Here is a 22,726-nt window from a genome sequence, read left to right as displayed (position 1 = left end):
ATTATAAAGAGAAATGCTGTATGTTAATCGGATCAGTCGCTGTATGAAAGCACAAAATGAGGGTGAGTGTTACGGTTTCTGGATGTTGCTGCCTTTTTTCTTTTCCCTTAAACATACTGAGGAGCTGCCAATGTATGTTATTACTACCTAGTGAAAAATGGTAGGATGTCTTGAAGCGTTTTCAGACAGTGTTTTCAACATGTGACGTCCGCATGTTTTCCTCCAAGCTCCCCTGTAATTCAGGAGCATTGCAGGTTACGCGGAGGGTTGTGTGAGGGGAAGCTTTCCGAGCAGAGTCCTTTTTCCCAGCCTGGGGAGTTTCCATTCCCCCTCTCCCTGTGGCACAGAACTGAGCTGCTTCTCTTTGTTCCTGCCTGCATCCTCCTGGCCTCTTCTCTGCTCCCACCTCTTCTGTAGAGCAAAGTTTTAGCTCCCTGGGTGTTTATGTATACGAGTCTTAATTGGATCACTTCTCTTCCAGGAGCAGAGTTTTTTAAAGGGTGAGGATTGATGGAAAGGAGGGATATACGCAGGAAAACCAGAGGGTGAGCTGCACTGTAATGCAGTAGGAACCTGGCCGCAGGAACTAGCCTTGTTTGGGGCACTGTTGATGGTTCGATCTTGACCAGTTCCAATGCCCTGGTCACGGGCTGCACCCTGATGGGAGCTTCTCCAGAGCTGGGTCCATCCAGCTTGTGCTCTGCAGAGCAGCATCGCCATGGGCAAGCTGCGGAGCCTGTGGTTCGGAGGTTGTGCGTGCCAGTGACTGCATGCAAGCTTTTTGTGTTCCGTAGGTGTGAGAAGGTGCGTGCGGTGGATGTGATGAGAAGTGACCATGCTGGCTGGTCACAGTGTTGCTGGGTCAGCATTGTCCATTTGGGGCCAAATTTAGGCACTCTGCTCTGTCTGAGATACCAGTGTGGCTGGTTCGGATGGTCGATTGGCTTTGCCCTGCCACAGTTTACTTTGACTTTGTGGCAATTGTGGGTAGGGCCCACCAGCGGTCACCTTACGTTGCCTTGTGGAAGATGTTTAGGGGTCCAGAGAAAATATCCTTTCAATACATCAGTACCAACATGGAATGCCATCTTTGCCTGGGATACTTGTAATTTGGTCGTTGGATGTAGTAGTTAATTCCTTTGGTTGGCTTTGTTTAAAGTCTTCTGTTGTTTTAACGTGATCTGGTTTTAGCAAATAATGTTACAGCGATTTTTCCTTCCATCCTTAATTCACTTTAGTCTGTGTAACAATTTCTTAGTGTTGCAGTTAAATTTTCAATAGTTACCTGATTTTCTATTTTGATTACATGCACAAATTTGCTTTGCTTTTCTGCTTCATTAATTTTAACACTAATTGCCACTTCGGGCAAAAAAAAAAAACCCAACCCACTTATCGTTCTTAGCATCATTATATGACTGACTTTTAGAATGTTTTCTTTATACTGAGAGAGACATTGTTAAAGGAGTTATTCCTGTATTTTCTATCCAGCTGTATTTTTATTTAGGGAGGGGGGTAGCAGGATTTCTGAGTTTGCACTGATTGTAAGAACTGCTATAAATATTTGCGGAACGGAAGACTTTATTTATAGTGGAGTGTTAGGCTGCTAATGAAGGAAATGAAACAGGGCAGAGAGAAATAGAGTTATTTTTCTGGACCCCTCTAGTCCTAAAAATTCCACACTAATCTGATTTGCTTCAGGAAAACTCCATTGTAAAAGAAATTAATGTTTCCTACTATTAAGCAGATCTTGAATCTTTAACTTTTTTAAACTGTTATGGTGAGACAACTGAAGCGATGCCATGAAGATACTGTGCGATGTAGCCAAAGCGACACATGGATCCAGAGCGTGGGATAACCTTGGATATGGATCTATCTATCCAACTGTACTTGTTGGAGGGTAAAACCAGATGGGCAGTTGTATGTTTTGTTCTGCTGTGTATGCTGTACTGGTATGTGACAAACGCTTGAGAACCTGGATGAGAGAAGGGTTTTCCATGCGCTCCTCCTGCTCCTTGTGTGGGCCAGGGCATGGCAAGGGGTGAGCAAGAGCCAGGAGAACCTTGCCAGGAGACAGTGCAAGTGGTGACTCGGTAAATATGGGCTGAGGGAGACGCTCTCATTTTTTGCCACGGTGTTGGATGTCACTGAGCATTTAGGCTTCGGTGGGCTTATGAGGCTGGGAAATCCCGGCGGAATGATAAATGCTATCGCTGAGTTTTGCTGATCCATATTTACTCATTTGATTTCTTCCTCTTTGGTTAAGATTTCAGAAATATATTCCATTTATAAATGTATTCTAGTGTGTTTTGCGACAGTAACAGCACAGTTCACCCTGTCACTGTACGCTGTAAGCTTTAGCGTGCTGCCGGGTAGGTATGTTTGGTCTCCTCCTTCTCATAAATGAGGAAGGGTTAAGTCTGATGCTTCCAACAGGTCTTCCAACTTGGTCTGTCTGGCTGCACAGCTGAGGTCCAAGAATTCCGAGTTTGCTGCGCACTCACAGTAACTCAACTTGAGGTCAAAGGCATCTGATCATTTGAGTCTGCTGAAAACTCGGTCCCTCTGTCTTACTTGACATACACAAAACAAAGGATATCTGTGGTTAATTATTGGAATTTTGTCATAAATTATGTACTCAAAGCTGCAGACTGAGCTGTTTGCAAAATTCTGGTCAACACTTGCAACATGTGATTTCCAGTCGTGTACTCTTTCTGAACCACACTTAAAATGAATGTGTGCAGTGCTTTGTCTGTGGAAGGGGCTGGAAAGAGAGCTCAGTTTCCGAGTACTGATATTTCTGGATGTATCTCTTCAAAACAGGGGCGCCTTATTGGACACATACGGACAAAATGGAGAAAAGGCTACATGCGGTGCCAGCGGCGAACACTGTCAAGTTTCGTTGTCCAGCGATGGGAAACCCAACACCGACGATGCGATGGCTGAAAAATGGGAAAGAGTTTAAACAAGAGCATCGTATTGGTGGATATAAGGTAAGATCTCATGATGTGATTTCGCAATTTCAGTTCTTGACCGAGGCTGTAAAAAAAAAAAAAAAAGAACAAAAACAAACCAAAAAAACCCCAACTTGCTGAAGTCAACAGAAAATCTTTTAACGGCCTTGGATGAAACACAGAAGCAAAAAAAAATAAATAAAATTGTTTTCTTCTGGGGGAAGGGTAGATGTTTACTTACTGAGCACTAATTCTATATTTATTTTTTTTTTCTCAAATTCAAGCTTGTATCATAGCAGAGCAGCTAAGGATTATTTATAGAGACTTATTTGGAGAAGTAAAGACTGACTTTGCGAAGCAGAGTAAGATTATTTTGCTCTATTCATTTTCAGCTGCGTTGTTCGAAGCATGACCATCCGCTGGCGATTGTAGGCAGTTCAGTAAAGGAAGGTTTGGAAGTCAAAAGTTACTATTTTCTGTAGAGTTTATGACCTGTGAAACTGAAATGGGAAGCAGAATTTGAGGGAGAGTAACAGCAATTACTTACAAGGGTTTGTTTGAATTTTAAACAGCTTCAGATTAGATGTTTCATTTGAAATCGGTGGTTACTGATTAAGAGAGAGTTTTAGGGAGGCCAGCTAGCTCTGTGGGTTAGTGCGTGGACCTTTAACCTCCTGGTATCTGCCTAGGTCAGGTCAGAAGTCAGGATTCGGTCATCTTATCCTGCTCTTCGCAGGGAATGGGGCTGCGTGACTTTGATGGCAAATTGCTGTTCCAGCCCTACCCGCGCCATCCTGCCCACACTTCTGAGTTACCTTAACGTCTTCTGCAGACCTCATGTATGCAACACTTCAGCAGCTTTGCTCCCAAAACGAGAAGTTTCCGAGTTAGTCACCTTGTGTCACGGTTGTAAACCCCAGCCTAGAACTTCTGCTGAGGAGCTCAGAGCAATTTGTAATGGTAATTAAGACAGAAATAAGCATTAAGCTCAAGACGAGTCCTGGGGGCTGCCTCCCCCGGTACTGCGCTGCTGCCTTACCCCAGCAATCACAGTATTTTCGGGGTGCCACGTTTTGCAATGCCCTGATGGAGCCAGGGCGTATATTGCTTCGTTGTGCTGTTGACTCAAATCCTGCTTGGTACGTTTTCCAGTGCAGAGGAGGACAGCCCATAGCCGCCTTTCCTCTCTAGCTAGATTTACTGTAGAAAGTGTCAATTTTTCCAGCATTTGTGTTAGCAGAGAGCGAAGCCCAGAAAATCTCCCTGCATGAACGCTAATTATCTAAGTAGACTTTTCCATCTATGTTTGCTTACCCCATAAATTACTCTTGCTTATGAGTGTACACCTGGCAACACCTTCTGCCTTTCATAACGCTATGGAGTGTTAACGAATTGGCTACAATTCAGCGATTTTCACCTTTTTCTCAGTGCTTTTTTAAAAACCAAAAAAGCGCCAATTAAAGAAAAAAAAAAACCCGCAACAAACTAATCCTGTCTTGGAAAATAATAGTAACCGTTTAGGTACTAACTGGGACATTATTTGAACACTTTACATCTCAAGAAGGGGAAACGTAGATATCGCTCTTGAAAACTGTGAAGGAAAATGTGTGTCTTGCAAGGCGGGATGGAGATACCTGATCTCTGGTTTGGGAGGGTGACCTTTGGTGGGCTAAGTCAGCCCACGCAGAGCTCCGTGCTGCCACTGCTAGCCTGTGTTAGGGATCTGGGTGAGCTCATTTAGACTTGTGCCCATTAAGTGGCACAAATTAAATTTTTGTTCATGTGTGTTAAACGTATACGACTTCCTAGGTATGTATGTACTCTGGGAAGAAACCACAGATGCATATTTCCGAAGCCAGCTTCAGTGTGAACTGAACTATATACCTATAATTCTAAATCATAACTTCTTACATCTCTTCAAAGGAAAAAAAGGTGGGGAGACAGCTGTGGATTTTGGACTTGCTCATTGCTCAGAAATCCATCAAACTTTAAATGATCTGGTAGCATTTACTTGTCATTGTCATTCTGCTTACCAGATCTACCTCTATTCTAGATTCTGTCGGTGTTTTGAATAACCATCTTTTTAAGATGGAAGCTTGTTTTCTAGTGAAAGGGTGTTACAGAATGAGACCTCCAAAGCTTCTGGAGGCTGTGCCCTCTTCTTGTTAGAGAGGCAGGATGAGGTCACTGTGGTCTTATTCAAAATTATTCCGGAATAAAGAGAGAACTGTATTTTCTTGATGTCTCTACACTGACAAACTTGTAATGAAGGAATCTGCAGAAAGGATTGAGCCTTTCCATGCTGGTCTGTGTTCAGGCACATATCACAGCAACTCGTGATAATTATTGTACGCCAGCTTGTCTTCAGTCTTGCCATTGCTATATATAAAGCATTTCTGCTGGAGAGCTGCATGTTCGTAATACTTTGAGCAACTAGAATAGCTGGAACCAAACTTGGCCATACCTGCCAGTCAACAGTTGATGTAACACCATCCATCCCTTTCGGAAGAGGCAATCATCCCTTGAAGACTTTAAGAACAAAGTAAAAGAAAGGAAAATGGGAAGCTTTCCAGTCACCTTCCAGCCACCTCTCTCCTGCTGTCTTGAGCTAAGAAATCTCTTCTTTGTGTTCCCTTTATCGCAATCAGATAGTGACCTGTAGCACTTTGTCCCTCTGACTGGGGAATGCCTTGAGTCAATTTGCACTCAGGCAGGCTAGCCGAAGGGTGTACGTGCTGGCCAAGATAGCTTCCAAAGTGAAATTCTTCCACTGTGACTAATTCTGGGTGGTGAATTTAAAAATTGAACCTTTTACGATTTTTCAAGATATACCCAGACTTCCTACAGCAAAGAGAAAGGGATCAGTTGTTGAATGTCTAAATCCTTTTTAGTCTTTTAATTTTTTTTTTCTCTGCCTCTAAAGTGGTGATAGCTCTTGCTTCTGCTTTAAAGATATTTTATACTTTCTTTGAGTGAATAATCTGAATCCTTTATGAGAGACCACAGGAGCCTTTACTTTTCTGTACGCCACCCAGAAAGCAAATGTACTTCTATCAGTTGTTACTGTTTAACAGGTGTGTGTTTTCTCGTGCTCGTTTTGATAAGCTTCATCAGTACAGTCGTCTTGTATACATTTAAATTCAACCAGGTAAATGCGGAGTAAAGAAAGAGTTCTGATGCTATAGGAACTGTAAAAGCCTATGGCTTTTGCATGGATGTTCTGCACTTGTTCTCTCTACCTGAGCACTACCACTATATGGCTGAACTGTGCTAATTTTGTGGGGAATCATATTTTGGTTTCTGATCTTTCTTTCAAGATTGAAATTTTTAAATTGACCCTCTTTTATAATTTTTGTTTGCCAAGTGACAACTTTTCATGACGTAACTGTTCACTGAAGACATGCATTTTAAAATTAAACAGAACTGTCCACAATTTTTTTTATGATACTCCAAAAGCAACACGTTTCATAGAAACATTCCTTGCCCTTTCCTAGATTTCTGACCAGTATTTCTTGGCATTTTGATTCCAGTGTAGTTTTCCCATCTCCAAGCTAAATCTTAAGGGTACAGTTGTATGCATTTGATATTGATAATTTAGTTTAAAGATTGAATTGTTTAGAGAGACTGTTTGGAGGAATTGGTTAAAAAATTGGTGGACAAGATTTGTCAAAAAAAAAGCATCTCTGTAATTTGCTAGAAGCGTCCATAATTAGTCAGAAGAAAACACTTTGAGATTATATTTATTATCTCAATCCTTTTGCAGATAAAGCACCGTTTTTGGGTATGAAGCACAGATAAAACATGAATATAGGTATTGCAAAGCTATAAAAAAAAGAAAAAGAGGTCAAAAGCAGTTATTAAACTGCGGCGGCAATATATCTGAAGGGTTAAGCTGTGATTTGGGATACTTGGAATGTGGTTGTTCCCTGAATTTCCCTATGTCAAGAAAAGGCAATGACAAATGGGAAAGGCTGCCCTGAAGACCAGGTGACGGAGTGCGTGGAACTGTGTGGGTATGCTCCAGGATTTTTAAAGAACTCAGTATGAATTAGGGCTTCAGGGAATAAAATAGTAGTAATAACAGGGTGGTAGCTGGCAAGGGGCTAGTCAGGTTGGAGAACTGGAAAGGTCTCCTGCAACTGATGGATGTCTGGCTGCGGACACTTGTCCAGAAAGGACCCCGTGTGCCTGGTGAGGATGCTCCCACTTTCAGTGCCTTGTTGCTGCCCTCATGTTTTTTTCCTAGTGGATTAGTTCACGTGAGCTTCCTAATATGTTCTGTCTGCCAGACTAACTCAAGTCATCTACTTAAACAGCTTAAATATGGACCCAGTTGGTATCACCCAGGGAAACTTAGTAGGGAATATTTGGAGAGCTGTAGCACTGGTGTCTTCAGTTAGAAGGACCCTAGTGAGCAACCGGGAGGCGGCTAATGGCTTTAACCTGCATTACCAAAGACTCCATCTGTTTGCAACTTGAGTCACAAGGGTGTGTTTTGGTTTTGGGGTTTTTTTTTGGGGTTTGGTTTGCCTTCCCCCCACAACCCCCGAAAAAAACCCCAACAAAGAAATGAGTATCACTGTAGTACATCTGTACACAGAAGGCTGGTGTAAGACCTGTGTAGTGCGGAAGCTCTGCTTTGCACCTCTTTTGAAACTAGTTTTTACATAAAGCGGTATGGTTTTGGTGCTGGTTGTCAGTAACATCACCAGTTTTGCTTCCCAAAGACAGGCTTTATGGGGCTAGGGAGTTACTGAAAAAGACCATGTTAACAAAGCCTATATGAGCAGGGTGTCGCCAGCTGCATGGCTGTGAGTATGTGGCAGGACCGTCACGTGTCCAAGAATGAAAAGTTGGATCTGGGAGCTTTCAGCAGGAGGAGATGCTGTCATCCCCATCAAAGGGGAGTTTTTCTGGGCTTCGCAATGCTGCGCTTGTAACCAGAAAGAGTAAGTCATCAAGCTGAATCTAGTTGAATCCAGATCCATGACATAAATCTGGTTGTGTGACAACGTGTCATAAATGCTTTGGGCCTCTACAGCAGTTATTTAGCTTAAACTGAAGAGGCTTAAGCTGTTTTATTATAAAGATATTATCTCTTCTCATTGGAGTTACAAGAAGGGAAAGAGCACAAATAGTTTTTAATATTGCTATCCAGTATATCTACTTGTGGCTCAAAGTTAGTTATGTTTTCTTATTGAATGTGAAATAATTTCTTGTGTTTTCCTATCAAATTAATGAATTACAGGTTGTTACCCATTTTTATTTTGTTTTAACTTTTGTCGAACCATGATCTGTTCTTCCTGTTTTGCAGTCAAATTGGTTAAAAACACTTGCTCTGATTCTGAGAAGTGTGATGTAACTTGCAATGGCAAAAAGATCAGGTCACTTTGACCAAGTCTCCCTCAAAATAGCTCATAAGTAAAATATGCAAAATATGTAGCTGTTGTGTTTGTTGTTTACCAATAGTTTATGACAGTAATTCTTCCTGACCCAAACATTGGCTTTCAAGGTTGCTTAGCAGAATAACGAGACAATACAATAACACTGATAAACAATTTCTAGCTTTATAAACTTATTTCTTAGCTCTTTGTAGTGTGGGGGAAAAAAAAAATCAATATGTAGTTTTGTTGTATACCATCGAGAGTGGGGGCTGGGGAGAGGAGCTGTAAGTTTGGAGTGGAGATTTTGAGGTCGTGTCACACGTTTCTGTGACCTTGGGTTAGCATCCATGCCCTTCACCTGCTGCTGGAGTCTTGTCCACATTTCCTTTGTTTTTCAAAGTCCACGTGGCCAGTCATTAGCTCATGTTACTAGCCCCAAACTGGACAATACTAGTAATATCAACGAGCTAATGACTAGCTGGGGGGCCTAGGAAAGCCAGGAGCCCCTTGCAGAGAGGACTCTTCTTCCAGGCTTTGAACCGAAGGCGTTTTTACCTGCAGCGAGTGTGAGGGCTAAGCTCTGGGCACCGGGGACGTGGCCCCGCACAGTCTTTTCCTGCTGGATAAGGACCTGCACAACAGCCAGACATGAAGCAGGATTTCAGACCTATAGTTGTAATGATGTTTTAAGAACGTATAGTTCCTGGAAGTGTCACTGAATGGTCCATAAATTTTTCTGGTGTACTGCACTGAATTACTACTTTCCATTTGGCTGATTAAAATGACTGTACCAGATTGTATTTTATTCCATTTGCTAAAAAACGTACTTCACAATTGAAAAGTTGTACATTACAGCTCCATAATGTTAAGAGTTTTGAGTGCTTTGTCAAAAATGTGATGTTAAAACAAGGGATTAGCGGATAGCCAGCAAAAGGTCATTTTGAGAGCCAGCTTATGATGCAGGAAATATATATGTGTACCGGATGATTCTGTATCCTTTCAGTATTGGGCTGGATCCTATTTTCTGTGAGGTGAATGCCAACACTCCTTTCGAGTTCAAATGGGAACAGAATCAGCACCTTTAATACATTCTGTCTGAGAAGAATTAAATGAAATAAATGTATGCCCTTATTCTCCGTTGCCATGAGGATTTTCTTCAGACACTTTTCATAAGGCAGCACCTTCATTTCTTTTTTGTGGTACCCCAGAGCCTCAGGAGGTGGTGCCCACTCTGTGTGTCTGTGGGAGGGATCCCAAACATTGCTCTTCTGTACTTTGTTTCTCCAATACAGGGGCTCTGTAGTTGAGCTGTTAGAGAAAGACAAAGACGTAGATGTTAGGGGATCATATCCATCCCATATTGCTGGTGGGCAGTTAATAGTATCAGATGATTGTTTGGAGACAGATGGGAAATATCCTGAGGGTGTGAATTCGCTTTAGAGTGGATTGACAGGTAAAGCCTGGTAAGGCAACTGCTGCTAATTGGTGACATCTTCGTAAGCCTGGTAGAACTGAGTGTGCACCGACGTCCACAGCGCTCGGATCAGGGACGAGGTACATTTCCAGCAGAATGCACAAAAGCTTTCACTGCTGCAGCCGTCCTGCACCAGATCAGGCACAAATAAAGTATTTCGGTATCCAGAACTGTCAAATGAGCACAGAAGAGGCTTTTAAACATGGATTACGAGTGGTTAACTCTTCAGGAAACAGTTCTTTTGGAGGGGGAGAGGGTGAAACTGTGCTGACGAAGTTCCCAGCCTGTCTGGTTTCAACCCACCAGGTCCGCAACCAGCACTGGAGTCTCATCATGGAGAGCGTGGTCCCGTCTGACAAAGGAAATTATACATGCATCGTGGAAAATCAGTACGGATCCATCAATCACACGTACCATCTCGATGTTGTTGGTAAGTAAAACTGTCACGTGTAGGACAATGCTTTTAATTAATGACTCTGTTAAAACATTTAGAACTAAGCTGGTACATTTTGCATTGGTTTTAAGATGATTTCACAGTATATTTCCGTTACGTTTTCACTACGTAACCAATTGCTACATACCTTTAGATACTCATCTGTGTCGCTCGCGTCTGTAGGACTGATCTATACCCGTGCCTTGTCAAAGGTGTAATATCCACGTGTGCAAGTGAATTCTTGTTGCTGTGATACACCCACAAGCTTACCATGACAACCAAATAATAAATACTGATGTAATTTTAATCATTAGTATTACAATTTAATTATTACTTGTACAATTGTACTAACATAAATTTTAATAACTGCAGTTATGAAAACTGTCAAGTGATCCTTTAGACTGCAGCTATTATAGCTGAAATGATTTTTTTTTTTTTTATGTGAAAAGCTAGATATTGACTTCGGTGAAGCTAGTGCAGATCTGGAGCTTTCGCAGCAGTGTAACCGACATCCAGCCACAGCCTGTTGTGTGGGCTCTGAGCAGCCCCTGAAACACAGGACAAAAATTCTGAAGAAGTGTTTTACCTGAGGACAAATTGTAAAAAGCTGTGTGAATTCGTAGTGGTAGCAAAGCCGTGAGATTCAGCAGGGCTATTAAGCACAAGCTTAATAATGTTAACTTAATAATACCAAAATCCTGTTGACTTTAATAAGGCTTACACATATTTATGTAAGTGCTTAGCTAAATTAGGGCTTGAAACCTCAGGAGCCAGGTCTGTTCACCCCTACTCTTGCTGATTAGCCTGGGTGGGTGTGAGCAGTTTTATTGACTCTGAAGGCATTGCTGTCCAAAAGTAATCGCTTTGGCTGTTATAATAGGACTTGCTGGTAGTACCTTGGGGGATCTGAGCTGCAGTTTCTGAACTATGTCGTGAATGGCTTTTGCTCTCTCCAGGCTTGTGAGGTGATCTGAGCCTCACAAGCTTTGGGGATAAAACTTTCGATCAATCAGTATTGAAAGCAAAAGTGAATTTGATGATCGTAAGCCGTTGCTGGCTGGTGACTGACAGCCCAGTTTATCTTCTGTGGGGAATCTTGCTGTGAGTTTTGGTTTATATGACCAAAATGGTGATGAAATATTAATTTCCCTGTTTCTTAATCGGTGTTTACATGAATAAAAATGCATCCCTTGCATTGTTTTGGATGACCTTTTAAAAGTAGCGTCTTATTTTGTCTGAGACCACCTAAATCTGCGGAAACCCCCAAATCCAAAAGAAATCAACTGCCAGCTTCTCAGGCAGCAAGAAATGAAAACATTCCCCATGAAAATGCCAGCGAGAGCTAGCCTTCATGGAGCAGAAGAGGAAAAGATAATTTTGTGACGGGGCTGCCATCAGACTGAAGCCCTACCACCAGCCCTCAAACATTTCAATCTCCAAAACCAGTCTGTGAACCACCCAACTCACCTATACTTGGTTTTAGGTAGTCAACGCTGAAAGCAGTGAGGATTTTGGTATCGCCCTGGCAATATTTTTGGCGTCCTTGGTAGGGTGAGCTATGGGGATGGTTGAGGTGAACCGAGTGACTGGCAAAGCCATTGTTGTTTGAACACTTTTTTTAAACAAAGTTTGTGGAGGATGCAGCAGCAGCAGCTGCCAGAGAGGGTAGTGAATTGTGTTCTGCGTGCCTTGGTCCTCTGCTGACCACCTTGCTGGAGGGCATTGGCTGCTCGCATGAACTTGCCAGGGGCGAGGCTCAACTTAAAGCCTGGCCCAAGGAGTATATAAGGGGATGATAACTTAAAGCCTGGGTTTTTTGTTTGTTTGTTTGGGTTTTTTTTTCTCCCTAATTCTTTGGGAATCGTATATTGATTCAAGTTTAGTTTTGCTTTGTAGATTGACTTAAGTTTTGCTTAAAACTTTCTTTTAGTGGGCTACATGGGAGGAAAAAGGCACTTCTGCAATATTGGGAGTTTTCCTTGCTGAAATGAAACTGGTTAAAAATTCCCCTTCCCTTTTCTGTCCCCTGCTCCTTTTCCTCGTTACCGCTGCAGTCCCAGTCTGGCATGTTTCACGTTGACCATAAATTTCTTCACCCATTTTTTCTAGAAAATGTGTTCATGGATGATGTGGTCACTTGAGCAAATATTTGTCAGAAGCCCTCTCACCTCCTCTCCCCCTGTGAGCCTTTTGAATGTCTTACATTGAGGAATATTATGCAGAAGTTTATTTTTCCTGGCAGTAAATTACAGTGACCTGCATGAATGAATGGAATGGTAATAAGGATTATGTCATTTATTTAAATGTCTATTCCTCTCCTTTAGAGAGGCAGAAAAGTAAATAATGAGATTTTTCAAAAGCAACTAGTGATTCGGGGTGCCAGGTACCCTGCTGATGGCACCCAAAGGAGCCCTGATTTTCCCTGGGCAAATATTCAGCATTTTCTGATGCTCAGGTCCTGAGAGATATGAAACCAAAAGTCCAAAAGTGACATTTGCAAGTCACAACCTGCGTTTTGGAGTTCTGCTCAATCATTTTACTTTCTTTTTGCATTTAATTTGATGAGTTCAGGGGTGCAATTGTTAGTTTACTTTGAAAACATGTGTATGGGAATGCAAACCCTGAGATACCTGTGCTGGATTTAGTGTGAGTCTCTCAAGAAATACTGCATTGGGCCTTTAACCTGAAAGAGGGATTGATGCTAGAGAGGTCAGCCATTTCTGTGATGCTGAAAGCTTGTAATAATTGTTGAGGTTGGGCATAAAATTGCTGAAGCAGTAAATCAAGGCTGGCCAGAAGGGGAAACTCCGACACCTTTTATAGTTAAGACAGTTACACAGAAGTTAGTTTTGTGCTTTTTTTTTTTTTTTTTTTTTTTCTATTTTCACATGAATTTTTGGTTCCCACAGGGTTATGGAGAGTTACGGATCTTTATTTAGAGGCAGTTGTATATGTAGACTGCATCTTACAAACTTCAGGTTGTAATTTTAGGTCAAGTTCTGTGTGGAAAACTGTCAGTTGAAAGCCTCTGAAATTACTTTTCCTATATGGTTTAACTGGTTCCAGAGCTGATTAAGTGTAAGTAATAGCAAATGGTATTAAACATGGTAACGTATTACACTAACATGAGCATCTGACTATATGGTGTAATGTAGAGAACCCTCTGATTATGTCACAGATTTGGGAGGTATCCCAGCAAAAATTGTGCCAAATAATGACACAATGCTAGTTAGGAATATCCAGTATTACTTGATGCCAATAACCTTCCAGACCTTGAACTCTTTTGACAATTAAAAGCCTGGAGCCAGCAGGGCTGAGTAGTTTTCAGTCAGAATGTAGGTGTGAAGTATTCTCGTTTTTACCTTGTAATTACTTGCAAGAACCCTCTTAAAATAGTCAGCTCAGCTCAGATGGTCTCGTTCAAATTTACAAACCTGGCAAAACTGTTGCACTGAATTTTTTACAATGGGAGTAGAAAATACTGAAGAAAAAAGCAGCAAGTCCTTGGCAGCCTCTCCGTATTGCACAGGATACTCGTGCGCATTGACAGCGCTAGCGGGGAATTGTCTATTCGAGTTGGCCAGGATATTCCTTGTTGGACAAAGTTGTTCTTTAAATGTTAGGGATACCCCAATCAACTGCCTTTTCCTCTCTCCTCCTCCTCCATTTCAAAACAGGGACTTGAGCAGGCAACGTGCAGTGCTTTGCTGGGGGATATAAATGTGTGAGGTTGCAGCAGCGGCAAATGGTGGTGCTACAAAACCCCATTAGGATCCTGTGAAAGGGAGACGAGTCGATTTTAGCTTTTTATTGGAGGACTACCCAGAGGCTTCAATTAATATTAGATACTTATTGTCTAAGGCAACGTGCCAGCACACAGTAATTGCTTACAACCAAAATGCGGAGAGGCCGGGAGAGGAAAATGTCACTGTCCGTTTTATAGATGAAAAACCGATCTGTGGAGCGATGAAATTTCTTGCCCTGGGTCACGCAGGAAGCTTGTGGCAGAGCCAAAAAGTAAAGCTGGTACTTGAATCCTAATCCAGTACCTTAATTAAAAGAATGTTCTTTGCCTTGTACAGTTTAGCCCATCAGCTGGTTGTTGGTTTTTTTTTTTAATATATGCAGCTGAAGTGCCTTTCTATTCTTTTGTATTGAACAGTAGGTCGAAACTTGCATTTTTATAGCAAGCTTACTAATAGACTAGCTCCATTCTCATTAAACATATATAAAGTCATGCAGTCTTAAGGGAGAATGAATGAAAACGATGTGGTTTTCACTTATGAGTTGTATTGTAGTGAATCCGGGTTGTAGGAAGCAACGTGGGAATGCAGCCACTGAGACTTGTATATAATTAGCTCACTCTTGGATTGCAATTATCGCTAGAGTACAATTTCAGCAGCAGTGGCAGTTCTGTTTAAGCATGGAAGTAACTAATTGAATTTATATTTTAATGGCAAAAAAAAAAAGGTTAGTGTTCGAACAGTCCTAGTGCAGGTAGCCATTTCTGTCCTATTTAATGTCATCATCCAGGGAAACAAAAGATGGTTTGGTTTCAGATGAAGTTTGGCACATTATCACATTTACTGGGTTTTATAAGCAGCTGCTATAACACGATGCATCTTCCAAGAATGTATGAGAAGACCCTGCTGTTTATTATAAAAATGAACATAACTTGTCACAAATGTATTTTTTAGAAAAAAACAGCCAGTTTAGCTGTACTTTGACCAGTTTCTAATTTGCCTAATAGCCATGCCTTTGGTCCTCATTACTGAGGAGTGAACTCCAGAGCTGAAAGAGTACCACGCAGTTGTGCCTTAACAGTAATTCATATTTTCATATGAAAACAGTGCGAGAATAACTTATCGTCCAGGAAGCATTTAAAATGACTCTCAATTTAAAGCTTGAGCCCCAGAAATCTCATGTATGAGTGGTTTTACTGACAGGTGTGCAGAAAAACGCTTTTATTCTGAACCCTTGGGGGTTTTAGAAAGCTTTAGGATGAATTTTACTCTTGCTTTTTCCAGCACATTATTAAACAAAAAACTGATTAAAATGGAATCAGTGTTTTGCTATTGGTACATCACTGTTTATATTTCCCTTAGTTTTGAAACAAAGGCAACGTTTTTTCTTCTGCCTAGTCAGTTTTATTTTTGGACTTTCATGTGCTCTCACAGTCTCTAACTGTGAACATGGCACGGACGAGTATTTTTTTTTTTAAAGTCGTGTTTCCATGTTGTCATTCCCAAATTCATAAACACATATGCGTTGTAGTTTTGCTTTTTGGCGAGGCTTGTTTTGTTGAAATAAAGTTCAGAATTTGTTTGACTTAACTATACTACGTTCCTTAATTTCCAAAGAATTGGTTTTAGGATTCAGGTTACATACGAAAAAGGAACTGACACCAACTAAATGCATGCCTTAGACGTTGTACCACTGATGTCTGGCAGGAGTTAAGTGTGTAGGTATTACAACCAAGCCTAAACTTGCATTTCTGGCAGATGTGCCTGTAGTTGTTGACTGGCGCTTTACATGGACAAGCTTTGGCTTGACATCTTCACCCAAGTGCTTGCGGCATGGGACATGATGAGACAGGGGCTGAAAGCATGAAGGAATCCACACTGATGCTTGCCCTCAGGTATTTGGTTAGGCCGAGAGGGAAGAAGATTTTATTTAATGGGCTGATAAGCCTGAGTGCGGACTTTACACCTGGCAGTAGGCTTTTGGCAAGGTGTGTGCGTCTGAGAAGAAATTACGCAAATTGTTTAGTGCTGGAGGCTGTGCGGTTCGCTCCTGAAAACAAAGACCACAGTGTGATGGTTCAGCTAAGGGAAAATGAAAGCTTATGTTCCCCCCCCCTCCCCGGCCTTTCTTAATAAGGTAAAAATATTCCAACCCTCTAGTTTTATAGTGTTAAAGCTTCTGATTTCATTGGAGTAGTCTGGCTAAATTACGTTTTATGGACAAATACTAGTGTCATTACTTCATCTGCTGGGTGAACAGTGAATTTGTCATGTTTGGAATGCTTCCTGCAGAGTCTGCTGGGGGAGGACTGGTCTCCCTGTCCCACTTTCTGTCTTATTACAGCCCCAAGGCAGGTATTTCTCTTTTCTTTTGATGAATGATGAACAGGATATTGTTTCAGCTCTGTTATTATCATTTTTAATCATGCCTTCTAATTTGTGCAGTATCCTACTCGTGGAAATGCAAGTAGGAATTTGCGGGAGTTGTCTGAAGATGCTAACAAGACTATTGCCTTGTTAAATGTGCGATTGGCATGTGTCAAAAGCCATGTCTGTGCCTAGTAAGAGGGGCCTTCTGACCTGATTGAGTCTATTCTAACAGTGTTGTTACTGAAAAAAATGGCAGCGTAATTGGTAGTAAATTGGTAGTTATGTCCTCTTAAAAAAAAAAGCTTTTCTTTTTTTTTCTTATCATAAATATAGAAAAGTCATAAATGAACTGTGACACAGACTGGATGCACGGGTCAGATTAAAGGCAAACGCAAGGTTATTAATCATGTCTGCCTTATTAATGAGGGGTTTGCACCTACGTTTCATCACGTTGTCCCTGAGCATGGGAGGAAATGCAGAGGTGGGACAACCCTGTGGCTGCAAAGGGATAGCTGCTCATTGCAGGAGAGATGGATCCTAACTGAGACCACCACACTGGTGGTTTTGGGGATGAAACTAAGTTAAAAGAGATGTAGTGGAGGTGGAAGTGGATGGAGGTGGCACTTAGCATAGGCATCAGGGGTTGTGCGTAACTGCAATGAGCTGAGGTTGGCAGGAGACAGGACTGGGAAGATGCAAGAGTGAAAGGGTGTGGGGAGTCTTTCCAGAGGATTGCAATGCAGGGGAGAAAAAAACCCTTGAGGGATGGCATCAGGGTGAGATAGGTAAGAGGGTGAGTGATCTGGAAGTACTGAAGTGTGGAAAAATCAGTAAAATACGGAATTTTGTCGCTATTAAAAAAAAAAGTTTGTACTTACAAACCTTCATGTTGGTATCCTGTCCTCTCGGTGCTCTATGAACCACTATGTGACTTGAAATCCAGAGGTGGCTGTGTTTTACAGGTTCTCAGGATTTTAAGTCATTAGGTCATCTTTGGATTACTGCTGTTCCCATGGTGTAGCTTCAGTAGCAGTTGTTCCATTTAAACATACAAAGATGCATTAAAAATCGTAGTTTGATAAGCACTTTTGAATATTGAACTGCTCTGTAAACATCAAATATTAAGATTATTTTTTTCAAGCTGTTCTTCGAAAGGTTGCCTGATTACGTTGAAATTTTTGACTGTTCATGAAAGAAAACCAACGGTACTGTCAGAACTTGAGCTGAGGGAAGAACTCAACAGGGCAGTGGCTTTGTTGGAGTAAAGTTAGTCTTTACCACTTTTGAAAATGCTTGTGAAAGTAAAAATTTGTATATACTTTTAGGGATTCTTGGTCACTGTCGCAAATTAGTTGGTCAAAACAGTTGCTGTTAAGTAGTTCATGTATTCTGCATATACAAGTGAATATACGTGCATTGGTTAGCGTTTGCACCTGCAGTCTTGTTTCTGCTGTTAGGTTGGATTATACTCATTACTGAGCAACATAATTTCATTTCAGCAGTTGGCTTCGGATGTACGTTCCTTTGCTGGAGTGTTTGTTGAAACCCACCTATGTCTACACCTGAATGAATAGTCCAACAAATGACTTCCCCCCCCCACCCCCCCCGCCTTCAGTGACATTTTCTCAGAAAGCAGGGTACTGGCACCTGCTGCTCAGGTGATGGTCCTCCCGGCTTTGTAGGAAGCTGGCTGTTTGGAGGGTGCACTGAAAGGCAGGAAAATGTAGATGCAGAAGCGTCGTGGTTTAACCCCAGCTAGCAACTAAGCACCACACAGCCGCTCACATACTCTCCTTGTGTCAGGATGGGGAAGAGAACTGGAAGGGTAAAAACCTCAGGGGTTGAGAAACAGTTGCTCACCACCAACCGACCGATACCCAGCCAGTTCCCGAGCAGTAGGCCCTGGCCAGCTTTCCCCCAGTTTATATACCGAGCATGACATCGTATGGTGTGGAACATCCCTTTGGCCAGCTCGGGCCAGCTGCCCTGGCTGTGCCCCCTCCCAGCTTCTTGTGCCCCCCAGCCCTCACGCTGGCAGGGCCTGGGAAGCTGAAACATCCTTGGCTTGGTGTAAACATCACCCAGCAACAACCAAACCATCACTGTGTTATTAACATTATTCTCATCCTAAATCCAAAACACGGCACTGCACCAGCTACTAGGAAGAAAATTAACTGTCCCAGCCACAGCCAGGACAAGAAGAGAGGTCCGGAAGTGTAGAAAGTAGCAGAGGAACTTTTTTTGGTTTGGAGTACAAAGTTTGTGTCCAAGCGTGGCCAGCCTAAGTGGTTGCTATGAACGCTGTTGCATCTTGCAAACTTTCTGTGCATTTACCTGAATTACTAGAAATACGACAAATGTGTGTAACCAGGGTCTTTGCAAGAGGAGAACATCTCCCCTCTTGACATGGGACCACATGGTGGTAAACTTCATCACTAGGGAAGGCAAGCCCAATGGCTGCGTGAGGTCCAACATAGATATGTCTTGTCTTGGATGGTCCAGCACAGAGCATTGAAGCTCTGGGCGCTGGAGCTTCTCTCCTGCCCTGGGAGCCTGCACCCGAGGTATGGTCAGTCAGCCGGCTGGTCTAGCGGGGGAGGCAGAGGGCTGGGGAAGGGAGAACACCGTGGTCCTTCTGATCATTTCACACCTGCGTTGCTCAATAGGGCGAGTGTGCTGTGTAAGAAAAGGGGGAGAAGTTTAGGAATATAAGAGGGCTTTTAAAGGTTTACATAATCCTTTCCATTTTACTTTAAAGGCAGAGCTGTTTTTAGGAAAGGAAATTTGGAGGATGAAAAATATGCAGTCGGGTCACAATAACAACAGCAATAATAACTCCCACTGTGTGCTTTATGGCATCACCGGGTGCACTGGTGACTTAAGCTCACTGCAGCTGGGAGAGGACATCATCCCTGTGGGAGAGATGCTGTTTGCCAGGCATACAGTAAACCTTTGGCAGAGCCTACTGGAGAGCCCAGTCCAATGGACCCCAGTGTTGTCTCTGGTTCTTATAAAGCAGCTGAGTGCTGGGAGCTGTGCACAGTACCAAGGATGGTATCTCTGTGTGTAAAAAACGAACGCAGTCTCTGGAAACGGCCAGAACAGTAAATTTTACTATTTCTCTGTGAGAAGTCACAAGTTAGTTTTCATATTTTCTTGCAGCCTTTTTCTTTCAGGGTACACTGAAAAGAATTTCAATGAAATTTCAGCTCCTCGTTGTTCTGATTGGGTCCCGTGTGTTTTCATACTAAAATAAGGCCTCTCCCTGCTTTGTTCAGACACGTATGAAGCTTTTGCTTATGCATGTCCCATGTGAGGGGTACCGCAAGCGAGCTCCAAGATTGCTGTTATACAACTCTTGCTGCTATGACTTTTTCTGCTCCGCGGGGCTGATGAAACACACTCTGTGTCAGCCTGACAATAGGCCTTTGCTTTAAGGATGAACTGGTCTTAAAAACCTGTTAATAATTTCACATTTTAAAACAAGAGCATTCATGTTGCCTGCCGTAGCCCTGGGCTTGCTGGCTGTTCCCGTCTCTTTTAACCCTCTAATGTAAGTGTGATTTGAAAGCACATGTTTTAACTAGTTCTGATTGTGATTTCTCCCCACCCCCCGTTTTCACTGACATCAGTGGGCTTCATATCAAGCCAAATATGTCAGCCTTGCTTCCTTTCTTTCCCCCGGCTTGCTGCCATGTGAAAGAGGTGTGCAGATGAACTTGTGCTGTAAAGGTGTTAAGCAAAGATGGATTTTTAGCTCAAATGCACACAGGACAGCAAGCTGAAGCTATGCTGTAGAGCTATCCAAAGAAACAGATGGGATAACATCAGTGGGAGCTTTGCCTGCTGGAGAAACTACTTCAAATTGGAGGTGAAGGTGGTGAAGCCAAGGACAAAGAGTTTGAATGCACCTGATTAGTTTCCGTGAAGATTTTAAAAAGGCACTGCCTTTTACTGGGCTGGCCTTGGTAAGTAGGGTGGCTCAGGTAGGTGAGGCATGGGTGGCACAAGGAAGTTGGATGGGGCGGCATAGCTTTTGCTGTGGGTAGCAGATGGGTCTGCTTCTGGTGTCTGTGTTTAATTTTATGGGAAAATATTCAGTGGCAGCAGGGAATATGTGGAGTCTGGTTCCCTGTGGTCTCGCTGTATGCCAACTGATCTGCAAACCAAAGCAGAGGTGGATGTCTGGGCCCAGTAGTTAGCAATGATGAAGTGTGTGACACAGCAGCAGAAAGAAATGCCTCAAGTTTATATAAAAGGCTTCTAAAGTAAAGGACAAAGGCAATTTAGGAAGTGGTTATGGAGGTTATCTCCTCAGTCCCACCTGCAGGAGCAGATCCCAGCGGTGCTCCAGACCCCAGCCCTCGCCGGGTTCACTTGTGAGGGCCAGGAGCTCCAGCTGCAGCGATACTCCTCTGAGCTCTTGGCCGCTGAGGTGACTTCTTCAAGTAGCCTTGGGCCAATGGGAAATGCTATACATGGAGAGTCCTGCTGTACAGGAACATTGAATAGTGTGAATGTTTCTTGGCTAATGCCTACTGATAAAAGATGCCAAGATTTGTAAGGCGTGATTTCATCAGCACTCATAATGCTGGTCTGATCCGTAAGCTATTCTCCCAGTCTGCCTGAAAAGCTCCTGTTCTTTATCCAGGAATCTTGCCAGGCTGGTGTTTATCTCTTAGTGTTTAGTGACAGTGATCCTTGTAGCCTGAAAACATCTGATTTTGCAGAGTTTGGGAGGAGAGCGTTGTCCCTGACTTGCTGTGGACGCTACCTTGGTGTGTATAGATTACCTGGGGAGCGATGATTTGAGGGGGGTGTATAAATGGAACATGGCAGTTCAGCAGTACTTCTGAATTGTCCATCAACAACATGCAGTGCTTTGCGTTACGCAGAAAGGAAACCAAACTGGCGTGCAGCTGGTAGAAGCTGCTCAGCTCCTGGCTCACATATATAGAGTGTATATTTACGTTAATTAGTAGAGGCGTTTTGCCTACACCTGCTCAGTTGTTTCTGATCTTTTGCAAGAGCAGCCAGCCCTCAACCTTCCTCCTCTGCACTGTGGAGCAAATGGTGGAGTTTGCGGTGTTTTCCTTCCAGCATTTCATAGAGCGCAGGCCCCCAGAAGCAATTGCTTATTGCTGGAGAAAGGAAGCGAAGGTTTGGCTTGGCCCAAGCGTAGAAGGCTCCCTTGAAGGAGGAAATTCCTGTGGGGACTCTGACATCTGTTTGGTTAGACCCCTCCTATGCCACTCCACCTAGGGGCATGGAGGGCAAGTGTAGTTTCAAATCAGGCCCTTTGTATGAACTTGGGTAATGCTGGATTTATGGAGAAATCAGAGTTGCAATTCCTCGTGCCTTGGCTGCTCCTGGATCGCTCCTCAAAAGGGCTCTCTAATTCAGAGAGCAATAATTAATGCAGTCTCTGAGCGCTTGTAAACTGAGGCCAGGTTTGCAGCTCGTGTGGGTGGAATCTTTCATGAAGGACAGTGATCCTTGTGTCTCTCCTTGCAAACTGGTTCCTTTGCTGTCAGCTAGGGCAGGACAGAAACTTGGAAGGTCTTTGCTTGCTGCATGGTGAGGGATTGACAAACATTTAATCTTTCAGTGGTTGATATTTAGCCTGAATGGGTAGTGATGAGGGACTGATATCCTCTGGTTTTCCCAGTGGCTTTAGTAGATGCCCTCACCCAGTGGTAGGTATCCATACCACCAAAAAACATCATCAGAGCCAGCAATAATAGTACCTATGTGTACAGTCTCAACAGGGATGCCAAAAATTGAGCACAGAGTGAATTGCACAGGTAGAGAGAGTTGTTTCCTCAGACTGTGTCTGAAACGGTCGTTCATGCCACTTCTGAGAAGAAATATTTCAGCTTTGAGGTGGTGTGGCGTGCACTGCTCCTGTGGGAGCTGGAGCTATACCTGAGAGGTTTCACCTGCCTGTCAACTCCAGGCGATGGTTAAGTCACCTGAGAAGTTACCGTTATAAACTGCATTTTCTGTTGGAGCAGTTTTGGTAATTCCGTGGGTATAGTTTGGAAGAGGGCACAAGGAGGAGGCTCTGGGTGTCCCAGAGTTGGGTGATGCCACTGGCTTCCCACTCCACGAGGCTTGTCCGTGGGTCAGGTGGATATTCACCTGCCTGTAAAGTATCTGCCGAGGGAATCCCCAGACGTGATGCATTGTTGGGTCGGAGAGGACACACGCAGTTGCTTTGGGGACAGAGCCATGTAGCAATGCGTTCCCCCATCTGTGGTGTGCTCCCAGACCTCGGGGGCCTTGTGGGACCTCCCGTGTTGGGTACACGGCTCAGTGGAAATGGTGGGAGAGTGCTGCGTACCGGGTGAAGAAGAAACACAGGGGAGAAA

General features: G+C 43.0%; 1 protein-coding gene across 3 annotated transcripts in view; it reads left to right on the top strand.

Annotated features, from left to right (window-relative positions):
• Positions 1-22,726, top strand: part of FGFR2 (fibroblast growth factor receptor 2) — an 85,667-nt gene that overhangs the window by 23,710 nt on the left and 39,231 nt on the right. For all 3 annotated transcript variants that reach the window (XM_055720674.1, XM_055720675.1, XM_055720672.1), the window contains 2 exons: positions 2,821-2,990; positions 10,116-10,239. In XM_055720674.1, coding sequence (XP_055576649.1) covers positions 2,821-2,990; positions 10,116-10,239 — 294 coding nt within the window. The remainder of the gene's footprint in view (positions 1-2,820; positions 2,991-10,115; positions 10,240-22,726) is intronic.

Source organism: Falco cherrug, chromosome 9 (genome assembly GCF_023634085.1).
Source record: "Falco cherrug isolate bFalChe1 chromosome 9, bFalChe1.pri, whole genome shotgun sequence".
Classification (NCBI taxonomy): domain Eukaryota; kingdom Metazoa; phylum Chordata; class Aves; order Falconiformes; family Falconidae; genus Falco; species Falco cherrug.
The sequence above is the reverse complement of the archived record's forward strand: the minus strand, read 5'-3'. Positions and strand labels throughout refer to the sequence as shown.